Below are 20,661 nucleotides of genomic sequence, written 5' to 3'. Positions count from 1 at the left end.
TGCTGATCGTCGGCCATGCTGCTTCCAAGACATGCTGGTTCGCACATATGTGAATACACTTAGTCAATCTTTCGACTAAGTGTATTCACATTAAAACTGATTTTAGGGTAAGATTCAGAAACAATACTTGCGAACTACGCCTCCCGGCTCCCGTATAAAATCTAATGTACTTTTGACGAATGTTGAGTCAAACTTATTTGAAAAAATTCAGTTTAATGATTTGTCTTAATATTAAAGAACAATACGTCATGATCGTAGAACGATGTCGGATTTGAAAAAAAACCAAAATCCACTTTTTATCATATTTGTATACTATATTGATTAAATATTACGGCTACATTAAAAAAAATCCATGTGTTTTAAATATAAAATTAATCAGTTGGTAAAGTGACGGATTCGATAGAAACATGTGATTTTTCTAGAAAACTGTGTAATTTAATGTTATTATTTGTTTACTTGTATGCCAATTTTCATAATAACAGAATATGAATTAAAATAGTTGAGTTACTAACATGATTATATTATTTTGAAATGGCTGCCCTGTAAAGTTTACTATTTGTCAGATCCGTCGTTATTCTACGACTATGACGAATTATAATCATGTATATACAAGATACCGTATGTAACTGTAAAAACGCGAAAGAATTGAAAACAAAAATTATTTACTTGTCAGAATTTGAAAGTCTTTCTGCCCCTCTTTTGGAAGAGCAGACGCTGTAGTCCCAGTTGCCCTCCCCCAAATTCAGCATGACTCCAGTATTTCAGTAAAATTTTGACGCAGGGATTAAAATAAAACCACATTTTACTGTATTTATATATTAAATAAATCTTTAGATTTTAAGCACCATAATTATGTTTACAATAAAATTCTCTTACAACGTAACATTTAAATAACCTTTATAAATTTGAATATATTCAATAAAACGGAATGTGTTTCTACACAAATAAATAAAGGAATGTCATAAATAAAAACTTTGCAAATAAATAAACGCTTTGTGACAAATTCGTAAAATCAGTTTGTGTCCATTTTCGCTTTTAGTGACTGGTAATAGTCAGAGAGAATCTTCCAGGCTGATGGCGCCATGAAGCCTTTGGGTGGTTCCTTACCGCTTCTGGCTAGACCTGGAATAATATAAATTCATGAAGTATTTTATAACACAGTTGTAACATGAATCTTCTGGGTTCGATTCCCGGCGACATTAACTTTTCAGTTACAGAAGCCTGGAGAGAAATTTAGAGACGTGATTTAGGGCTAAATGTCCCCCATTTGTCAAAGGAGAATTTTGTACTGACTCATATGTCAAAGTCGAATTTTGACATTTGACTCTTATACGTCAAAGCCGAATTTTGACATATGACTCCCATTCATTTGATCTATTAAATCTAACACCAGAGCATTGACTAATGATTTTGAAGGATTTCAAAATACCTCTCATCCTAGTCCCAGAAATGAAGTCGAAGTCCTCTTTCCTTGTGGGATCAAAGAACGCCATTTTACCGGCAGATGCGTCGTACGCCGCCACACGGAATGGAATAATCTAAAAAATACAGTAACATTAAATATAGCTAAAAAAGTCAGTATGTGACTCAAAAAATAGATATATAGATATACAATTATTTTACATAATTTTAATTTTTTTCAGAAATTTCACGTGCTTTACAGCGTGCGTGGTCACGGTGACTAACTTTGTAAATTTATAATTTATTTATACATAACTTCAATCCGGTAAAACAGTGTTTTCTTTAAATGTGTAATAGTTATGTCAATAAAAGACAATACTATATAGATATATATTTGTTAATAAAAATGATAAACAAATCATTGGTACAACTTTATACCTTATTTTGAATGCAATACAGATTAAATTACTAAAATCAACGCCATCTCAATAGATGTGACAATTCATAACATAGTTCTAACGTTTCAAACTGGTGCTCACCTCGAGATGGTTAAGTCCAGGTGCCATCTTAAGCACCATGCCCCCATGCCTGGCGTCGTAGAGATCGCCACCGCCATCAGGGTGGGGCAGACCGGCTGGGTCACGCCCCACTATGTAGTGGTTCGCTCCCGCGTTCATTCTGCACTTGGCGTGCCATTGTACCTAATAAAAAATATACAGCTATTATTAATATTAATTAATTGATTTTTATTGTTGCTTTGGTCTCATATTACTTTTAGAATCATAATTTAATTTGTTTTGTAATTATTTAATTGTTTTATATTTTGGAATCATTATTCAACGAATAAAAGTACGAATATTGTTACGACCAATCAGAGCAGAGCAAAAGGCTCGAGCGCGGTCGAGGCGCCATCTTGACTTTTTACAGTGCGTTGAGGGAAAATGAGACACTGTTGATGGAGTATTCACTGGAGTATCATAGTTTTGAGGTGGTAGGTTCGCTGTGCACCAAGAATTTCTTGTGCGCATTTAACATTCGCTCCAACGGTGAAGGAAAACATCGTGAGGAAACCGGCTTGCCTTAGACCCAAAAAGTCGACGGCGTGTGTCAGGTAGAGGCTGATTACCTACTTGCCTATTAGATTGACAAATGATCTTAAAACAGATACAGAAATCTGAGGCCTAAACCTAAAGAAGTTGTATCGTCACTGATTTATTTATTTATTATACGGTGTTGAGAGGTTAGACCAAGACTAGACTGTGATTAAAAGTGAGATGAATTTAAGATTAAAGTGTTATTTGTAGTGTTAAAAGGAATCGAGCTAAATTAAATACTGTACGAAAATTATTTGTGTCTTTTGCCCGCACTTCACACACGTAACACCCACTAAACCCCCTAATGACCATATCCATATCGAAAGAGTAACGATATTTCTCCGACATATTAAGAAAAACATCGCGAGGAAATTGGGGGATTAGATCCAAAAATGGTCAGGCATTGAAGGCTGATCTACTTGCATATTAAGCAAAAAAATATATCAAATGTGAAATATACCTCAGTCGGTCCAGCATACATCATTGGTGATGGGAAAATCGCCAAAACGGTGGAGTTGGGGTCCAGCACACCCTCATTCAATACAGCCTTATGCTGGTTGATGCGCACTTCTAGTGGGACATCATCGTCTTTAGTCCAACCACCTATAAACAATATTTAAAAATATATATATAGCTTTAAAAACTTTACTTAACTTTACTTTAAAAGTATACATATATATTTAAAACTACACTTTACTATTTAAAAGAAATATATATATCATTAAATCTACACTTTAGTATTTAAAAAAAATTTATATCTTTAAAAACTACACTTCAATATTTAAAAAAAATATATATCCCTAAAAACTTCATTTCAGTATTTAAAAAAAATAAATTTATATATTTCAAAACTTTACTTGAATAATTAAAAAAAATAAAATTAATATTTCGTTCTTAGATTTAATTTCATTCAATAAAACACTTGGAATCCATTTTTACTGGATTAAATCTTGTTTAACGAAATATTAAGCTAAATTTAAAATATAAAACTATTTTTATAAATTTAAAATATAAAACTTATTTTTATGAATTTATGAAAATCTTACCCAACGGATGCAGTAACAGAACTGGCTTCTTGAATCCTCTCTCGATGAGCTGACGCTGAGTGTCTTGCATCAAAAGGGCGTGGCCATTGTGGATTGGATTGCGGAGCTGAAAAATCATATTATAATTACATTTTTTTTATAATAAAGATTATACATATTTCATTCCATGTCCATAAATTATTAGCATTTCTATGAATTAAATAATGTTTTGATTTGAGTTATTTTGTCGCTTTTAATACGAAATATAGTTTTCAAACAAAAAATTAAGTTAGGTATAGTAAGTAATTAAAAAACATTTTTTTTTTTAATTTTTTCGATTTTTTTCCTACTTTACACACAAAGTAAGTTACGAGCTACTTATACGATACGAATTAATATTAAATAATAATAAAACAAAAAAATCCGTATAGATATGTATTATCAAAGTCATAAAAAAATTCGCCTTCAATCGAACTCCGAGCAATAAAGGAATGTTGCTCTGTTACGAAATTTTTAACCGACTTTAAAAAACAAGGATAATGTTTACAATTTATACAGCTTTTGTCAAATTATTCCTGCCTCTATCTGCGAATTAAAATTCGTTACCTGGAACGCGAATACAGCATCAGCACCGAGTTCCTTGAACTTCTCTCTCAGCTCGTTAGGTGTTAGACGGAATGCGTCCAGTCCGTCATTCCAACGGACACGCCCAAACACCTCCAAATTACCACCAACAAGCCAATCTCCAGATTCAGCGATCATCTAATCAAAATTAAAGCATCATTTATTTATTATTGTTTCACATTTAAAAAAAAAATTGTGGCACTACATCCTTTTTTTAGGTCTAGGCCTCATATTTCTGTATCTGTTTCATGATCAATTGTCTAATAAGCAAGTAGGTGATCAGCCTTATCCGCCTGACACACGTCATCGACTTTTTGAGCAAATGTTAAATGCGCAAATAGGAAGTCCATTGATGCACAGCCGGGGATCGAACCTAGGACCTCAGGGATGAGAGTCACACACTGAAGCCACTACGCCAACAACTGCTCATTGTTTTGAGGAATGTTTTTTATATATTTTTTTTACATTATTTACCCAAATGGGTCAAAAAAACTAGGGTACTTAATTAAAACATATTTACCTGAATATACGGGTGACCAGTGTGATATATTCCAAATTGCCGAGAGCATCTCTCCTTTTGCCTGTGCGGGTAGAATTCGGGCTCCCGAATAATGGCAACAGTCTTGCCATCGTATACTAGGGAAATTGCCGAAGAGCCGGTCAGACGCTCTTTGTCTTCTGTTGTAATTGGCAACACCACTGGCACCGATTGATTTACGATTGTACCGTCAGATAGGGTGAGGCAATTTGAGTGGAGGGCCTGAAAAAAGAATTGTTTCGGATGATACATAGGATTTTCTCACACTTTTCTTAATTGGCAATCCCGACAAAGGCATAAAAAATATAATTATTGACGTATAATTTATGCATTGATATTATGAAGTTATTGAAGTTATACTTCTTTTGGCACGTTAGGGAAAAATGATGAGAGTAAATTTTTACGATGCGCGCGCACACCGTCACAAAAAACCGACACCCTGAATATATGATCAAACATCAGTAAAACTGTCTGCGCTTGCTCTATTTTAGCGACAAGGTTCATTGTCTGTCATGGCGTAGAGTTTTTCAGAGTCGTGTGTGTTTAAACGAGATTATTTCTCTACGAGAAAACCCGTTCCAATGTGAATAAAAAACATAGTGTTTATTATAAAATATCATCATTAGTACATATTATATCAATGCGATTGGAAGTGACCATTAAAATGGACAAGAAAAATGCAATTCTAAGAGCGAAACGTGTGTTCTAAAGTGCTCGAAGAAAATGATTACGCCAAAGAAGTATAACTTCTAACGTATTATTACAATATACATACACGTATTTTTTTATTTTTATATGTCGTAATTATTCAGATTACAGACATCATATTTATATGTAACAAAAAATATATATAGTTTTTGCCTATTAGGTAAGTAGATGAACAACCAGAACAGATTTTGTGTCTGTCCATCGATTTTTGAATCTAATCCCAATTTTGGCGAATTGTTTTCCTTGTAATTTGAATTTGAATTTTCACGTGTAAATTGAAAAATATTAAAATAATGTCTGAATTAGCCTAGTAATTTTTTAGTGGGGTGTCGATTCCAAAACCTTCAGATTATCCAATGTATGAACTTAAAACTATTCATAAAATGTTTTGAATAATAAAAAATACGTCATTATCAACTATTTTGTATAAGTATATTGTTATATATAATCGTTTGGAAAGTATAGAAATCACATTCAATGAGCCTAACATTTTTCAACTTACTTGTAAATATTCTGTCTCCCTCATGAATCCTTTTAATGGATATGCCCAGCCTTCAGATAAAACCTGGAAAGAAAATAGATGAACAATAAATGAAATTTCCCAAAAAATATTGACTGGCTTCATACATGGTTCGAGAATGCTTTAGATTAGATGATTTTTTGGTATATTTTATGATTTCATTTAAAAGCGAAAATTGATAAATCTTTTAAAGAAAATACTTTTTTTACCGGAATGAATTTATAAATTTACAATTATTTTACATAATTTTCCACTACTACATACTTATTAGTATATAGCAAAACGTATCTTAAGTGCGTATAAGTAATTTTATTTACCTGTACCCACTGCAGGTCCAACATAGAGATGTTTATTTGGGGAAGTCTCGCAGCCTCTTCGATGGCACTGCTTAGCCGGTTCCCATAAATGAACAATTCGTTTGCCCCGGACACACTTTCGTAGTGTGGTATTATACCCTGAAATATATATATATGTATATAATTCTTCTGTGAGTGTATGTCACCGAACTTCTCTCAAACGACTGGACCGATTTTGATGAAATTTTTTGTGTGTGTTCAAGGGGATCTGGGAATGGTTTAGATTCACAAATCAGCCCGCCAGATGGCGCTGCAGTCGGTACTTTCATACTTTGCTTTACTAATTGCTTGAAATATCATGCAGGACAACGTCTGTCGGGTCCACTAGTATATATATATATATATATATATGTATGTTTTCACATAGAAGTACTAAATATAGAAGTTTTTGCCGCGTACCACCATTATGTGGAACCAGCTGCCCACTGAAGTATTTCCGAACCAATTCGACTTAGGGTCCATCAAGAAAAGAGCGTAACAATTATTGAAAGGCCGCAACGCACTTGCGAGCCTTCTGGCAATGTGAGTGTCAATTGGCGGCGGTATCACTTAACAACAGATGTGCCTTCTGCCCGTTTGCAGTTATAAAATACCTACAAGTATTTTTTTTAACATAGCCATAACCTGTTATATCTTAGATTATTGTAGAGTAAATATTAATAATTAAAGCCTGCCCGATACATAATATGACCCTATTTGCTAGTAAAATTCTCAACCCTGCTTGTACCTTAGAACCCACAATGCCATGCATTAGTGGCTTCAGCGTGCGACTCTCATCCCTCATCGTAGGTTCGATTCCCGGCTAGTCCACCAATGGACATTCTTTCTATGTGCGCATTTAACATTCGTTCTAACAGTGAAGGAAAACATCGTGAGCAATTGCTTAGACCCAAAGATCTAGACAAGCACAGGATGCTGATCACCTACTTGCCTATCAGATTGACAAATCATCATGGAACGGATACAGTAATCTGAGGTCTAGACCTAAATAGGTTGTAGCGCCTTTAATTAATTTATGTTTAATTTAAAAATTGTATAATGTATGTGGTTAAATTAAAGGCTTATTATTATTTTGCATAGTTGATATATAAAAATCACAAATTAATAAAATAAACTACGCTATCATTTACTTAACTTAGTTTCCAAATACATTTGTAATACAAACAAATAAACAAATATATATTACGAACCTGTGATTCCAAAAGCTTTATAACTTCCATAGTGGACTCTTCAATGGAGCGACCCACCGTCTCAATAACTAGTTCGGGCTGGTCGGGTCTTTCATACTCTTGTGTTATTCCTGTAAATCCCTGAAAGCATTTGTGATATTATTTATTTAACTTTTGTTTTTAAATAAAACAATAATTATACTAAAAATATAGCCAAAGATGGAATACATAAATATTACAATATTTATGAAAGCTAAAAAGAAAAACTATATTTATATACTTTATAAATCTGGTTATTTTGTAGAATATTCTCCTTTTAATATTTTTTATAATAACAATTAAAGTTATTTAATTGTATTCTATATTTGTGTTACATTATTTAACTGAAGGAATACAAACAAAATAAAAATCACACATGCGTGCGTTGAAGAACAGTACATTAGTAGTATTTAATATTAAATACTTAATATAATAAAAATAAAATAAATATAATACTATTTCAATATTTTGAAGTATAACAGAACATGGTAATATTTTACCTAAGTAACCACATTTATTTGTGTTTGTGTATTTTCTGTTTATATGTATCTTGTATTATTATTGAACTATATAGGAAAATTAATAATTAAATATAATGAACACACATCATCTTTGGACTGAGAAGGCAACAACAGTAGCTGGGAAATCTTCTTTATAAATCTATATATATATAATGAAAATGGTCTTCGTTTGAGGCTCAATCACGCCTAAACCACTGATCGTATCGACATGAAACTACCACCATTCGATGCGAAATTTTCCTAGATGGTTTATGGCTATTTATTTATTAATAATCAACGTTCCTTCATTTTTTTATTGCTGTTTTACTTTTATGAAAATTTATCCATACGGACTTCACCGCGGAAACATTCGGGGAGGCTTCCTAGAACCTCTAAACGTCAACATCTGTTAAAAACTCGATTTTCGAAATATTTCAATTTTCTTAGCGGGAAGTTAAAAAGAAGAATAATAAAAATATGAAAAAAAAATAAAATAATGAAACATAAAATTTATTTTAATTCGTCCAGCAAAGCGGGCGCGAAACGGCTAGTACTTACAAAACCTGAATAAAATCTTTAATTTTATTATTTAGGTAGGTACCTTAATCTGTCCATCTCGGGCCTTTTTGTACAGGCCCTTAACATCACGTTGCTCACATACTTCCAACGGTGTGTCTATGAACACTTCGAAGAATGGCAGACCGGAATCCGTGTGGACACGACGAGCTATTTCTCTGTCCTGTGAATTGAATATTTAATGTCGTCAGGTCACCGGATGTTCTTCGTTATAGGGAGAGAAGAAATAAACACCATATTTAACCAATAATTACAATAATTTATATACATATAATCTTTATATATATAATTCTTCTGTGAGTGTGTATGTCACTGAACTTCTCTCAAACGACTGGACCGATTTTGATGAAATTTTTTGTGTGTGTTCAAGGGGATCTGGGAATGGTTTAGATTCACAAATCAGCCCGGCAGGTGGCGCTGCAGTCGGTACTTTCATACTTTAATATCCTAATAGCTTGAAATATCATGCAGGACAACGTCTGTGGGGTCCACCAGTATAATATATAATAGATAGGTGACAATGGTGCGTTTAGTAACTGAGACCAAAATTTCCTATGTAATTTAAGAATAATTGCACACGTGTTAATGCAACCTCAGGCACCTCAATAATCAGTTTTGTAATCTGATTATAAAAACAATTACACTTAAGTATGTTGTCTATGCCCAAACATGAAAATATTTTTTCGTAATAGAGAATGGCTGTTGCGTTATAAAGAGTGAATTAATGTATGGGTTTTGTGTTAAATCAACCAAATTACTTTTGGTTATAGGTTTTTGTTATAGCGAATTACGTTATAAAGCTTTTACACTGAACTTATAATAACAGTAACACGATGACGGCCCTTCCTTGGTAGTGATTTAGAAAACTTTGTTACGGTAGGTCTGATAATGAAAAAATATTATAACAACTAAACGTAAAAAGGAGAGCAGTGTTGGCCTAGTGACTTCAGCGTGCGACTCGGTTCGAACCCCGGCTGTGGATCAACGGATTTTTCTTTTTATGTTCACATGTAATGTTAGTTATTTCGACTATGTATTTGAGTTTTGTTCCCACGAGAATGTAAGTGCGTGCTCCTATTTCATGCCTCCTGCTGATAGAGGACAAATCTTTGTTTTTCATTCATTATTATTGATTACTTAAGATGCCATGTGGAACGTGGTGTAATGGTTGCAGCTCCTTACAAACGTTTTGTAAAATAAAAAACATGGCGATTAAAAAGTGGCGGAGAGTTTATTGCCAGTTCTTCTCTTCCGTTCTACGACCTTGATTGAGAACTGGCAATAAATGTAAAGTTAGAAGCATTTAATGTATATTTCATTTTTGACGTTCATAAGTGTACATTGTGTTACCTATATGAATAAATGATTTTGACTTTGACTAACTTGTACATACGTTGAAAAAAATAAGGGAGTCCAAGTGATACATAACGAAACAATTTGTACTTAACTTCCGTCTAATATATCATAACGAGCACCCTTAAATGTGTTTACGGTTCATTGACTTATGATATTAGCAATTATAAGTACATATAAGATAACCTTATACGAACAATGCCCTACATTTTTAATTATATTAAACATGTTTTTATGCAATTCATCGGAAATGCGTTATTATATATCTTATATAAAGAACAAAAAGTGTAACCAATGAGCACAAAAACGACTGGAGCGATGTATAAACATTCTCAACATTGCTACACTATCCGCTATAGTACGCTAATACAAAACAATTCCAGTCCAGCCGTACCTCTCCGGGATATAATTAAAACCTAGAATAGCTTCTTAATGTTATAATTAATCATTTGATGATAAGATTTTTTTTTAATGGCTCTGGCACGGTTTGTGCAATAGCCAGCGTCAAGTATGAGATTTTTATCATTCGTGCTTTTTGCCTTAGAAATTCGACCATGTCCTCCATGTACGGTTTAAGCACTCGCCCGGTACCGCACAACCCTCCCAAAGGCCGAGAACAAATTTAAATTAAATTAAAACTTGCCCTCGAACCGAGAATCGAACCCGGTACCCCTCACTAATGATAAGTTAGGATTGTTAGTTAAGTTAAATTTTGCCTAAAGAATTATGCCATCATAATGACAATACATTCTTCTTGGAAAGAAAAAAATACTGGAAGGCATAGCCCATATAAGAATTAATAATAACAAAAAAGCAATCGAGGCCCTTTTGTTTTTTTTTAAATAGAATTCATTTGTTTTGGCCTTGTTGGAACATGTTTTTAAAAATGTGTATTCAATTAAAGTTTCTGTTATATAATATCCCTGATGTTTTTTATTACGGAGCTAGTAAAACAAAACTTTAGACCAACTTCAGGTGTTCATGCTACTCCATATTGGTGTGCTGCGTTTAAACAAAGAACTTGGAAGCACGAAACGTTCTACATCGGTAGTGATTGAACAAATGATTATAAAAGATGAAAACATTGTTTTGGCGGACTTGAGTTACTCTTTGTTTTATAAAAGACTAAATATATAGGGAGTGTCCATATAATATACAATAGGATAAGAGTTGTATTTAACAAAACATATATCATATCTGTGCGTCAAACATATACAATAAATGATGAATTATTTTCGGTTACCTCAGCGAATGGTGATACGAAACTGCACAGGCAAACGACTCCACTGTCCGCAAATAACTTGGCGACTTCGGAGACACGTCTAATATTCTCTTCTCTGTCTTCCTTGCTGAAACCCAAGTTCTTGTTGAGGCCTGTACGCACATTGTCACCATCAAGACCGTAAGCTGGGATTCCTGTAATCATTGTTACACTGTGACACATCCATGCGTCCATGGCGTCCATGCGTTGGGTTGTCTCTCTTCCTACAATATGCCTAGAGGGGATTTAAACGTTTGGTTCTTTTTTTATTTAATTACATTTTTAACTGTTTTATCAAGTTTTGTAAAAAATGGCGATTTGAAAGAGTGAAGAAGAGTTTATTGGCAGATCTTCTCGGCCATTTGGGAAATGGCAGTAAATGTAAATTTAGAAGCATTATTTTTTTGTGACCTTTATATGAATACTTTACAGTGATAGTGGCGTAACCATAGGTCGTTTAAAACCTGCCCAAGAGATATTATGTTCTATGGATGAATGTGAATTCTCCAATACGCATTGGGCTAGCGTGGGGACTGCAGACCATTCCGTCTCGCCTAATAGAGGAGGCCTATGGCCATTAGTGGGACATATACAACGTGTAATTGAGAAGGGACGATTTTTACTGATAGGGCCCCATCAAAAGAATAGCCACGAAAGAACATTTGCCACGGGCCCCAGGTGGTGTAGTTACGCCACTGTAAATGGATAAATATTTTCATTTTATATGCTTTAAATTTAAGTAAAGGAACGTAATTGTAAATATCACAAATACATTTTTTTAATTCAGATTCTACCTGGTATAAAAATATCACTAAAAAGAGTTATTCTTTTTGTGATACTTCTCGCAAGCTAAGCGCAAAAATGCATTCAAAACTTTGTTGATTTCGTGCTGACACACGCGTATAAGACAGGTTTTTCCGTTAGCCCTTTGAAACAGGACACATTAAAATTTAAATAACACAAAAAAGGTTCAATAACGTCGACGCAAAATCTAAACTTCGCAATATAACGATGAAGAATTTCGATGAATGCGCTAATATGAGAAAAGAAAAGTATCTTTTAGTCCATTAATTAAGTATATAGAACATGCTATGCACCTTTGGCTCGCTAGTGTGTGATATGTAGGTATTCCGAATTATTATCAAACCTACCTACTGATTTCTTTTCTAAACTTTCTATTAGCAACTCCTGTTATCAAAATTTAATACAATTTTTCTTCTTTCTCTCTTCTAGTTCTTTTTTGACATACGGTAATCAGACTCTTTCGTTTCTGTTCGCTATTAGGACCAGAAGTTATACGTGCGTTTGTTACGAACTATCCAATCTGTCAAATGGTCAGGAATTATAATCATGTCGGGCTTAGTAAATTAGAAAGTCGAATGGCGGATGACAGAACCCCACGGTCCTTACTAATTACTGAACTCACAACGAGTGGCAAGTGGTGGCAAGAGAGAACCCGGTAGACGTAGGCCGGGTTGGTGAGTGATGGAGTTGTTAAGGACGTCGAAAAATTGGGTTACCGAAGTTGGACGCAAGAGGCACGAAATAGATTGCGATGGCGATGGCGATGCTAAGGCGCATAAGGGGCTGTAAGGCATTGATAAAATTGGTAAGTCTACTAATTTGTCTGTCGAATTGTATAAAAATCGAGTACTTTCATTACAAAAAAATAACCCTTTATAACGATACTCAAATGGTCTTCGTTTGAGGCTCCTTCACGCCTAAACCACTGATCGTATCGACATGAAACTGCCATTCGATGCGAAACATTTCCTAGATGGTTTATGGCTATTTATTTTTTAAATTCCAACGTTCCTTCATTTTTTTATTGCTGTTTTACTTTTATGAAAATTTATACATACGGACTTCACCGCGGAAACATTCGGGGAGGCTTCCTAGAACCTCAGAACGTCAACATCTCTTAAAAACTCGATTTTCGAAAATTTTCAATTTTCTTAGCGGGAAGTTAAAATATGAAGAAAAAATAATAATGATTTTATGTTTCATTATTATTTTTTCTTCATATTTTTTTATTTATGTAATTCCTATTTTAATTCGGCCAGCGAAGCGGGCGGGAAATGGCAAGTGTATTGTATAGCTTTTAAACACGTAAATAAAAAGACAAATCAAATGCGTCGATGTTTAAATTTGACAAATTGTTCTACGGACGGAGCATATATGGGGGCATACCAAAAATCCACCGAAATGCAACCTTTTCGGTCAGGGTTTCAAGTCGTAAAGGGAATAGATGAGAACAAAATTACCTTTAGAAACAAGGTACGCCTCCAATGCGAAGGCAATACTGGTCTTTCCGGCTCCACTGAGTCCAGTGAACCAAACTGTGCTGCCTCTAAATGCTTTGCTGCCCAGCGCTTTACTCCTCTTTATCCTTGACACTTGGTGTTTTTGTTCCACTACATTAGTCGCTACTTGGGCGCACTGAAAAAAACAATTACCATGACAATTAGGGGCTAGAGATTCACATGAACAATTCGCTCCAACCGGGAAGGAAAACATCGTGAGGATTGGCTTGCCTTAGACCCAAAAAGTCGACGGCGTGTGTCAGGCACAGGCTGATCTCCTACTTGCCTATTAGATTGAAAAATGATCATGAGACAGATTCAGCAATCTGAGACTCAGATTTTTTTTTAATTTCAGGATAATACAGGTTTCAATAAATTATTTCAATCTTCTATAACATATTAAGGTATGTGTTAGCTAGTCTGTAGTACCTAATTATAAGTATAGATTATCTAGATTAATATAGAATATAAATAAAGTACGTCATCTATTATAATTTTCGTATTTATATTGTTTTTGAAACTCAACACGAAGTATTATAGAGTTTTCAATGCGTAAACAGGTACTTGAGATAACGATACATTAATATATTCTTGTTGTATCTAAATCGGCTAGATAAAGAACAGTAAGCAACATTACAATCAGATAAAATGCATTCACAATCGAGATGTATCGATACCTACAAAATAAGTCCCTACTAAACTCATCCATCTCTTTCATTATAACGTAAGCACAATTGAAAAGAAAGAGATAAAAACGTATTTTAGACATGTAACATTCGGTCCTATTTTATCAATTCTTCGTTATCAACTTGTTCTGCAGATCGAAATTTCCAGAACGAAAACGTTGGAACCAAAAAGGCACTAGTGTTTTCTTTTGCAACACCGCCGCCTCACACATCATTCCGAGCCGTCTCTGCAGCACTGGTGCCACGGTGTAACTCGTACTAGTAAATAACGAATAACGCGATATTTCATGTTTTCCATTTTATAGTGACGCAAAGAAAAAAAAACGTGAAAATAAAATAAATCACGGTTTTTTAAATATGCACGAATACACCTACACAGTTGGAATTTTTTTAATTTGGAATTCTTAACCAAAGAGGAGATATTTTAGGTCTACATTTTCCAATTTCAATATTAAGGTTGAACTTAATATAACATAGATATCATTAATAATTGCTTCCTATTGTTAATGACTTGTTATCATGATAATTATGGTTAGAATCTTATTACTCGTGGCTAAATAAATAAACACACATTCAGGTTTTACGATATTTGTTTCTAGATTTTTTCAACTTTTATGCAAGTGGTTATTCACTTAGAAATATGTCGAGTGCTAGACAGGCTACTTCTTATTAATTTGCGATATTTGTTTTAAAATAAGTGTTGTTTGATGATTTGCTATTTTAAAAGAGTACCGAGGGTTTTTTTACGCCGTCTTTTTCTCTACACCCTCTGTCTTCTTTGCCGATGAGTAGGGATGTCTACCAATTCAAATAGAATGACGTGGAATAAGTGACTGTATCTTATGTTCCATAATAAAAAAATTTTTTTATTTAAACATTAAAATTACCAATTCAACATAATAATTGTTTCGTAGTGATTCTAAACTAGGAACTTTTAACTTTATAATCGGCGTATCTAATTGTGTTGCAATAACCGAAATGCAATTTTTCATCTGACTGAACAACAATCATATCTGTCCTTGCACAAAGGTTATACCTGGCTTCCCCTTCCGTAACAATGTTCTATCAATAAAAAAGTCAATTGATTTTCCGATAACAAATCGTTTAAATAATTTGTTTGAATTTCATACATATTATTTACACACGTACAAACAAATCATTATATTTGTTTCTTTAAACAGTTAACTATAATTAGAAAAGTATAAAGCCATATAAATTAAATAAATAAATCACTGGCGCTACGACATTGAAAGGTCCAGATAACTGTATCTGTTTCATAATCAATATAAAAGGCAAGTAGGTGATCAGCCTCCTGTGCCTGACACACGCCGTCGACTTTTTGGGTCTAAAGCAAGCGTCCTCACGATGTTTTCCTTCGCCGTTCGAGCGAATGTTAAATGCGTACATAGAAAGTACGTTCACAGCCGGCGATCGAACCTACGACCTCAGGGATGAGAGTCACACGCTGAAGCCACTAGGCCAACACTGCTCTGTTAACAAATTAGTTATTATAATAAATCTGTTAAAGGCGTGAATAACATTTTGATTAATTACTCGCACTTCAATATTTCTATTTTCCTTTATTTGATTCGGAGAGATTGCTTTGTAATTAAATTAATTATTTAAATTTATTCATATTATAACACTTATTACGAGAGCGAAAGTTGCTATAATTGGGAATTAAATTGAAAACACAAAAAAATCCATTCATTTACAAAACATTTTAATCGTTTAATTTGATATGTTAATTAATTATTTATCATTTTACATGAAGCTAAACACTTGATACAGTGCATTCAATTAAAAAGGAATTTATGTAATCTTACTATGACGGAAATATAGTTACAATTAAATTTAAAAACGCGCTCAAAACTACGGCTTATATTGGTTTGTTCTAGTTATTTTCCATTTCTATGTTTTTTAATATCACGGTATTTTTTTCATGATTTATTACAATAAATATTTCTTACAAATATATGAAAGATATTCTTTATAACGTTGCCAAATGATAAAGGCAATTTTTACGCATATGTACAAAATCAAGAAAAACATGATGGACGATTACTCATAGTATTTGTTTAATTAAAATAAATGTTTATTTATATATACATACTTACATTTAAAAAAGAGATCTTTTGCGATAAAAGCAAAAAGCTTTTTCCCCTAAAATTGACCCCTTCCCTTCCCTCCTACAGCCTCCCCAAATATTTGTAAGACATTTATATGTCTCGATTAAATCACATTTATAGTTTGTAAGAAATAATTGTTACTAAGTAAGCATGCTGTGTTTGCCTATTAAAGGCTGTACATAAAATTTTGTTGTTTGTTTGTATCAAAATTTAAGATTTTATTGTCTCTTTTAAATGAATATATCGACCATTAATAGCGAGTTCCTAAATAATGGCCTCTCTGTTGTGGGGTGGTAATTATAAAAGGTTAAATTTGTTGTAACAACTAGGTTAAGTACAAAAGACTGATACATTGCATGCACTAAAATTACAGCTATTACGTTGGCATAATGCCCTTGGTAAATTTATTATCAAATAAGGCAGAACATTCGCTCTGATACGATTAGATTGAGATACATGTTATCGACAATTTCTTCCGTAGTTGAAAGATATTTGATGTATATTTGGGTAGCGTAAATGTTTATGTTACAACGACATATAACGCATACAACTCCAGATATAAGAATGTGTATAAGATTTTTTTAAGAAGGAGTGCTATGAAACCTAGTAATATATTACATTTTTTTATTTGAAATAGAAATAGCATTCGCATTGCAAACATTACGAACGTAATTAACATACATTGCATCTTTGGTCATAGATAATCGTTATTTTACCTCGGTACCAAAATATGTATAATATGTATATCAATTTTACTATTAACCTGGTATTAGAATTATTACATGAATTGTCAAAAACAAAGATACCACAATATTGTTTTAATAAAATTCTCGAGAATAAGCGAAACACAAATCTCATAACAAAGACATTGTTCAGTTCGGCGTGTATTAAAGTATCTGAAATGAATAGGTATAGACAAATACAGTTTTTATATCGTTACGAAATTAATTTAAATCTATATAAATAAAAATTAATCGCAAAATATCTTGCTATGCTCAAAATATTTTCAGGTTTTTATTACGGAAAAGCGAACAGTTTCTATGGGGTAGCATAGTAAAATGTTCCATTTTTTGGGATGTAGCTACTAAAAAGGTAGGCTAAAAACATATTAAGGCGAAACTAAGTTCGGGGCGGGCAGCTAATTTAAAAATAATAATGTTTTAAAAAGAATAATATTCACTCCAGCCATCATGAGAATAGACTGTATCACAATAGTTGTTTCATTGAACAAGACTGTAATCCTTTGGGACTTTATTATCTTACAAAGACTTTATAATTAAGCAAATATAATAAATAAATAATTTATCTACTTATAAGATTAAAAATGAATAAGAATTGAATTAAATGTAATAAAGCACAACATTGCTGTGTCTAAGGTCCTTATTATAACACAATTATAACATGTCACCTGTAAGGTATGAGCATAAGGAAAGCAATAAAGATTTGACTTTGATGTTAGAATGGTACTTAGGTAAGAATTAAAAACTTGGTTATTAAAGTCTAATAAAGTTCTACATATATATTATGATAGTACTAAAGTGATCCTGTAATTTGTATATAAGTGCAACAATATAATCTATTGTTATTAAGTTAAGTATATGTTAAAGATGTTTTTATTAGTTTTCAACTTTGAGTAAAGAAAAATAATGTTAATCATAATCATTTATTTGCAAGAATATGGTATAAAAATCTTATGGTTGTACAATCTTAACTCCGCATATTCTGCCACATATAATTATTTTATATATAATTGTTATTCCAATAAATGTTGTTCAAAAATCATTACGATATATTGAATATTAATTCAAGTATGAAAATTACACGTTTGAGTTCCAAGAATAGCCCTTAGGCACTCTCTAACCAGCACAGGGACATGCTAGCACACTGCCAAAAAGTCATGGAAAGAAACATGCTTTAAAAAAGAAAATTAGACACGCAAAGAAATAGTTATAATAAGAGGTAGAACAGGTGTGACAGACATTCTCGCTAAAATAGACCAAATTAAACGGAGATGGACGGGTCATATGAAGAGAAGAGTCAGAAAGGATAGAGAACAGTGGAAAGGGTTTAAGGAGGTCTTTGTAAAGAGACCAAACTCCGAGATATACTGTAGTGAAAATATATTAATGATCACAAATCACAGAGTTACAGAATATGATGCCTATATTATTATAAATTTAAATTAATTAAAAATATATATAAATATGGGGACTAATTAATTCACAACGCTAATTGCGTTAAGGAATATGCATAAAATTCGAACGCGAGATGTTTTCCAAATTTATTAATAAAAAAATTAGAAAACGATTAGCTTACTTTATTTATTATTTCCTATCCATAAAAGAAAGTAAATAATATCCAGTTTGCTACAATCTTGAGGAAATAAACAAAGTGAAAGTGGAGTCGCTCATTCTAGTAGTTGTATCGTAAACATCATTCACATAACGAAACTTCAACACTTTCGTTTCACAATATAAAATAATGAAAATATATATAAAAAAAATACACACCGATCTTAATGTTGCGCTTCCCCATTCTGCGATGTTATATTTTTCAAAATGCTCAGCCACCTTCTGGTTTCTTTGTTCTAGACTCATTTTTATAATATTTTAAAATTTAAATAATTCCCGCCAAAATTCAACTTTTTTAAAATGCGGCAGCGCCCGCGCCGTTTCAAATAATACTAACTTGATTGATACTCGATTGTGACTCTCCCCCACTTGCGATGGTGGTAATTTAAATAGTATTTTTCAGACATCGATAATATTTATTGATAAGGTACATGAAATAATTTTGCACGCGTCGAAATCTATTTTTCTTTTATTATTAGTTTTTTTTTAAATCAAGTCATGTTGTAGAATAATACCTAAACTTGACTTATATAAATATTTGTCTGTAAGTAACTTTACAATACATCTAAAAAATTATATGAAACAAGGTTTGTTAAAAATAATGATTCATAAAAACTATTAATTCTAAAAAATTAAATGACATTATTTCAACAAAGACAAGAATTGGTGTTATGAATATAACAACTACTACATAGTGGTCATGCCTTAAGGTAGTGAAAATAAACGATGAAATTGTTTCCTATTTCAATTTCAAGTAATTTTTACATGACTGTTGCTTTATTATTATTAACATACAATAATATTCAAAATAGCAAGTTGTTTATTGCATTAATAATTCAAATTACTGAGTATTATGCTTTTTGTGCAGTTAATAATAAGTTATGTAGCAATTTATGTGATACTATGAAAATTTACCACAAATATTTATATAATGCATACCAAGCAAAAAATATAATATTATTCATAGGGTGATGTAAAATGTTTATAGTATATTATCACCATAAAAATGAATTTTATTACGGTTTAATTATGTTAAAAACATATTAAAATTTTATTGAAAACTACCATATACTTGTATATGAACTAGAGAATTCTTACTATAGAGCCTTAATTATCTACTTAAGTTATTAGAAATTAAAGACAATCAAGCCAATAAAGAGGCACAGAATTACATTTAATGATTAAACTAAAAAATATGGGTTTTTTCGATTTTAATAACTTTATCTTAAGGCAATTGCATAATAAAAACTATATGAATAATTTATATTGGAACATTAATAAAAAACCTTTGATAAATCTAATCACTGGTAATTTATCACACTACTATAATCAGTGACTTCAGAAATGATAAAATGTGTAGAAAAATATGATATGACTTTGATAAAATAAAAAAATAGCCCATTCATTCAGTAATAAAATATATAAAGGTAAAGCTATACCTGTATTGATACCTTGCCCTTAAGCTTTACTTGTCTAGTTTTTACAGTATGTTAGATATATTGTAATAAGTGCAAGTGAAATTTGAGTAAATTATTAGACGTAATACATTCATGATTTAAAACGTAAAAATGAACCGTAAGCAACTTAATACCAATGACCTGATTTTACATGATAATCAAACAAAAAAGATTAGAAAAATATAAGCATTGATGTTAAAAGAACTAAAAACTTACCACTTTCAGCTTCTTTCTTGGTCTTGAAGGTCCATCCATGATTTACTTTAAAAGTATTGCAAAGAAAAATATTTAAAACAGATAAAATTATTAATAAAGTTACTAATCGTGTTGGATATGATTTGCTTTCATAGGTATTTAATAACAAGGCACTCAGTACTTGGTTGCAGTTAACAGAGATTGTGCAGTTGGACACCTTGACTTAGATTCCATTAATGTGATCTTAACATTATTGTACTAGTAAATGTACGAATAACTAAGTTCAAAAAATTCAAAATATAATCTAGGTAGGCTCTCTATAGGAGTTGTTCGACTTCTTGAATTTTGACAGCTTGTTGTTAATGGTTGTATATAG

General features: G+C 32.3%; 1 protein-coding gene across 2 annotated transcripts; it reads right to left on the bottom strand.

Moving 5' to 3' along the window:
• Window positions 1-889: 889 nt before the first annotated feature.
• On the bottom strand, window positions 890-20,628 carry LOC125051093 (bifunctional 3'-phosphoadenosine 5'-phosphosulfate synthase). Of its 2 annotated transcripts, none has more exons than XM_047651243.1 (14): window positions 18,793-18,982; window positions 13,429-13,603; window positions 11,147-11,319; window positions 8,576-8,713; window positions 7,457-7,576; window positions 6,228-6,365; window positions 5,893-5,955; window positions 4,665-4,904; window positions 4,127-4,282; window positions 3,542-3,647; window positions 2,956-3,098; window positions 1,941-2,102; window positions 1,430-1,538; window positions 890-1,122 (listed from the first exon to the last, which is right to left on the bottom strand). In XM_047651243.1, the coding sequence occupies exons 1-14, from the start codon at window positions 18,877-18,879 to the stop codon at window positions 1,013-1,015; spliced, it is 1,920 nt and encodes a 639-aa protein (XP_047507199.1). In that variant the 5' UTR covers window positions 18,880-18,982; the 3' UTR covers window positions 890-1,012. The 2 variants fall into 2 exon arrangements, with proteins under 2 accessions (XP_047507199.1, XP_047507201.1); XM_047651245.1 differs by lacking the exon at window positions 18,793-18,982 and adding an exon at window positions 20,307-20,628 and having other exon boundaries at window positions 891-1,122.
• Window positions 20,629-20,661: the final 33 nt, after the last annotated feature.

This window comes from Pieris napi, chromosome 7, assembly GCF_905475465.1.
Source record: "Pieris napi chromosome 7, ilPieNapi1.2, whole genome shotgun sequence".
In the NCBI taxonomy this organism is placed as follows: Eukaryota; Metazoa; Arthropoda; class Insecta; order Lepidoptera; family Pieridae; genus Pieris; species Pieris napi.
This window is presented reverse-complemented; position numbering and strand designations above follow the sequence as displayed.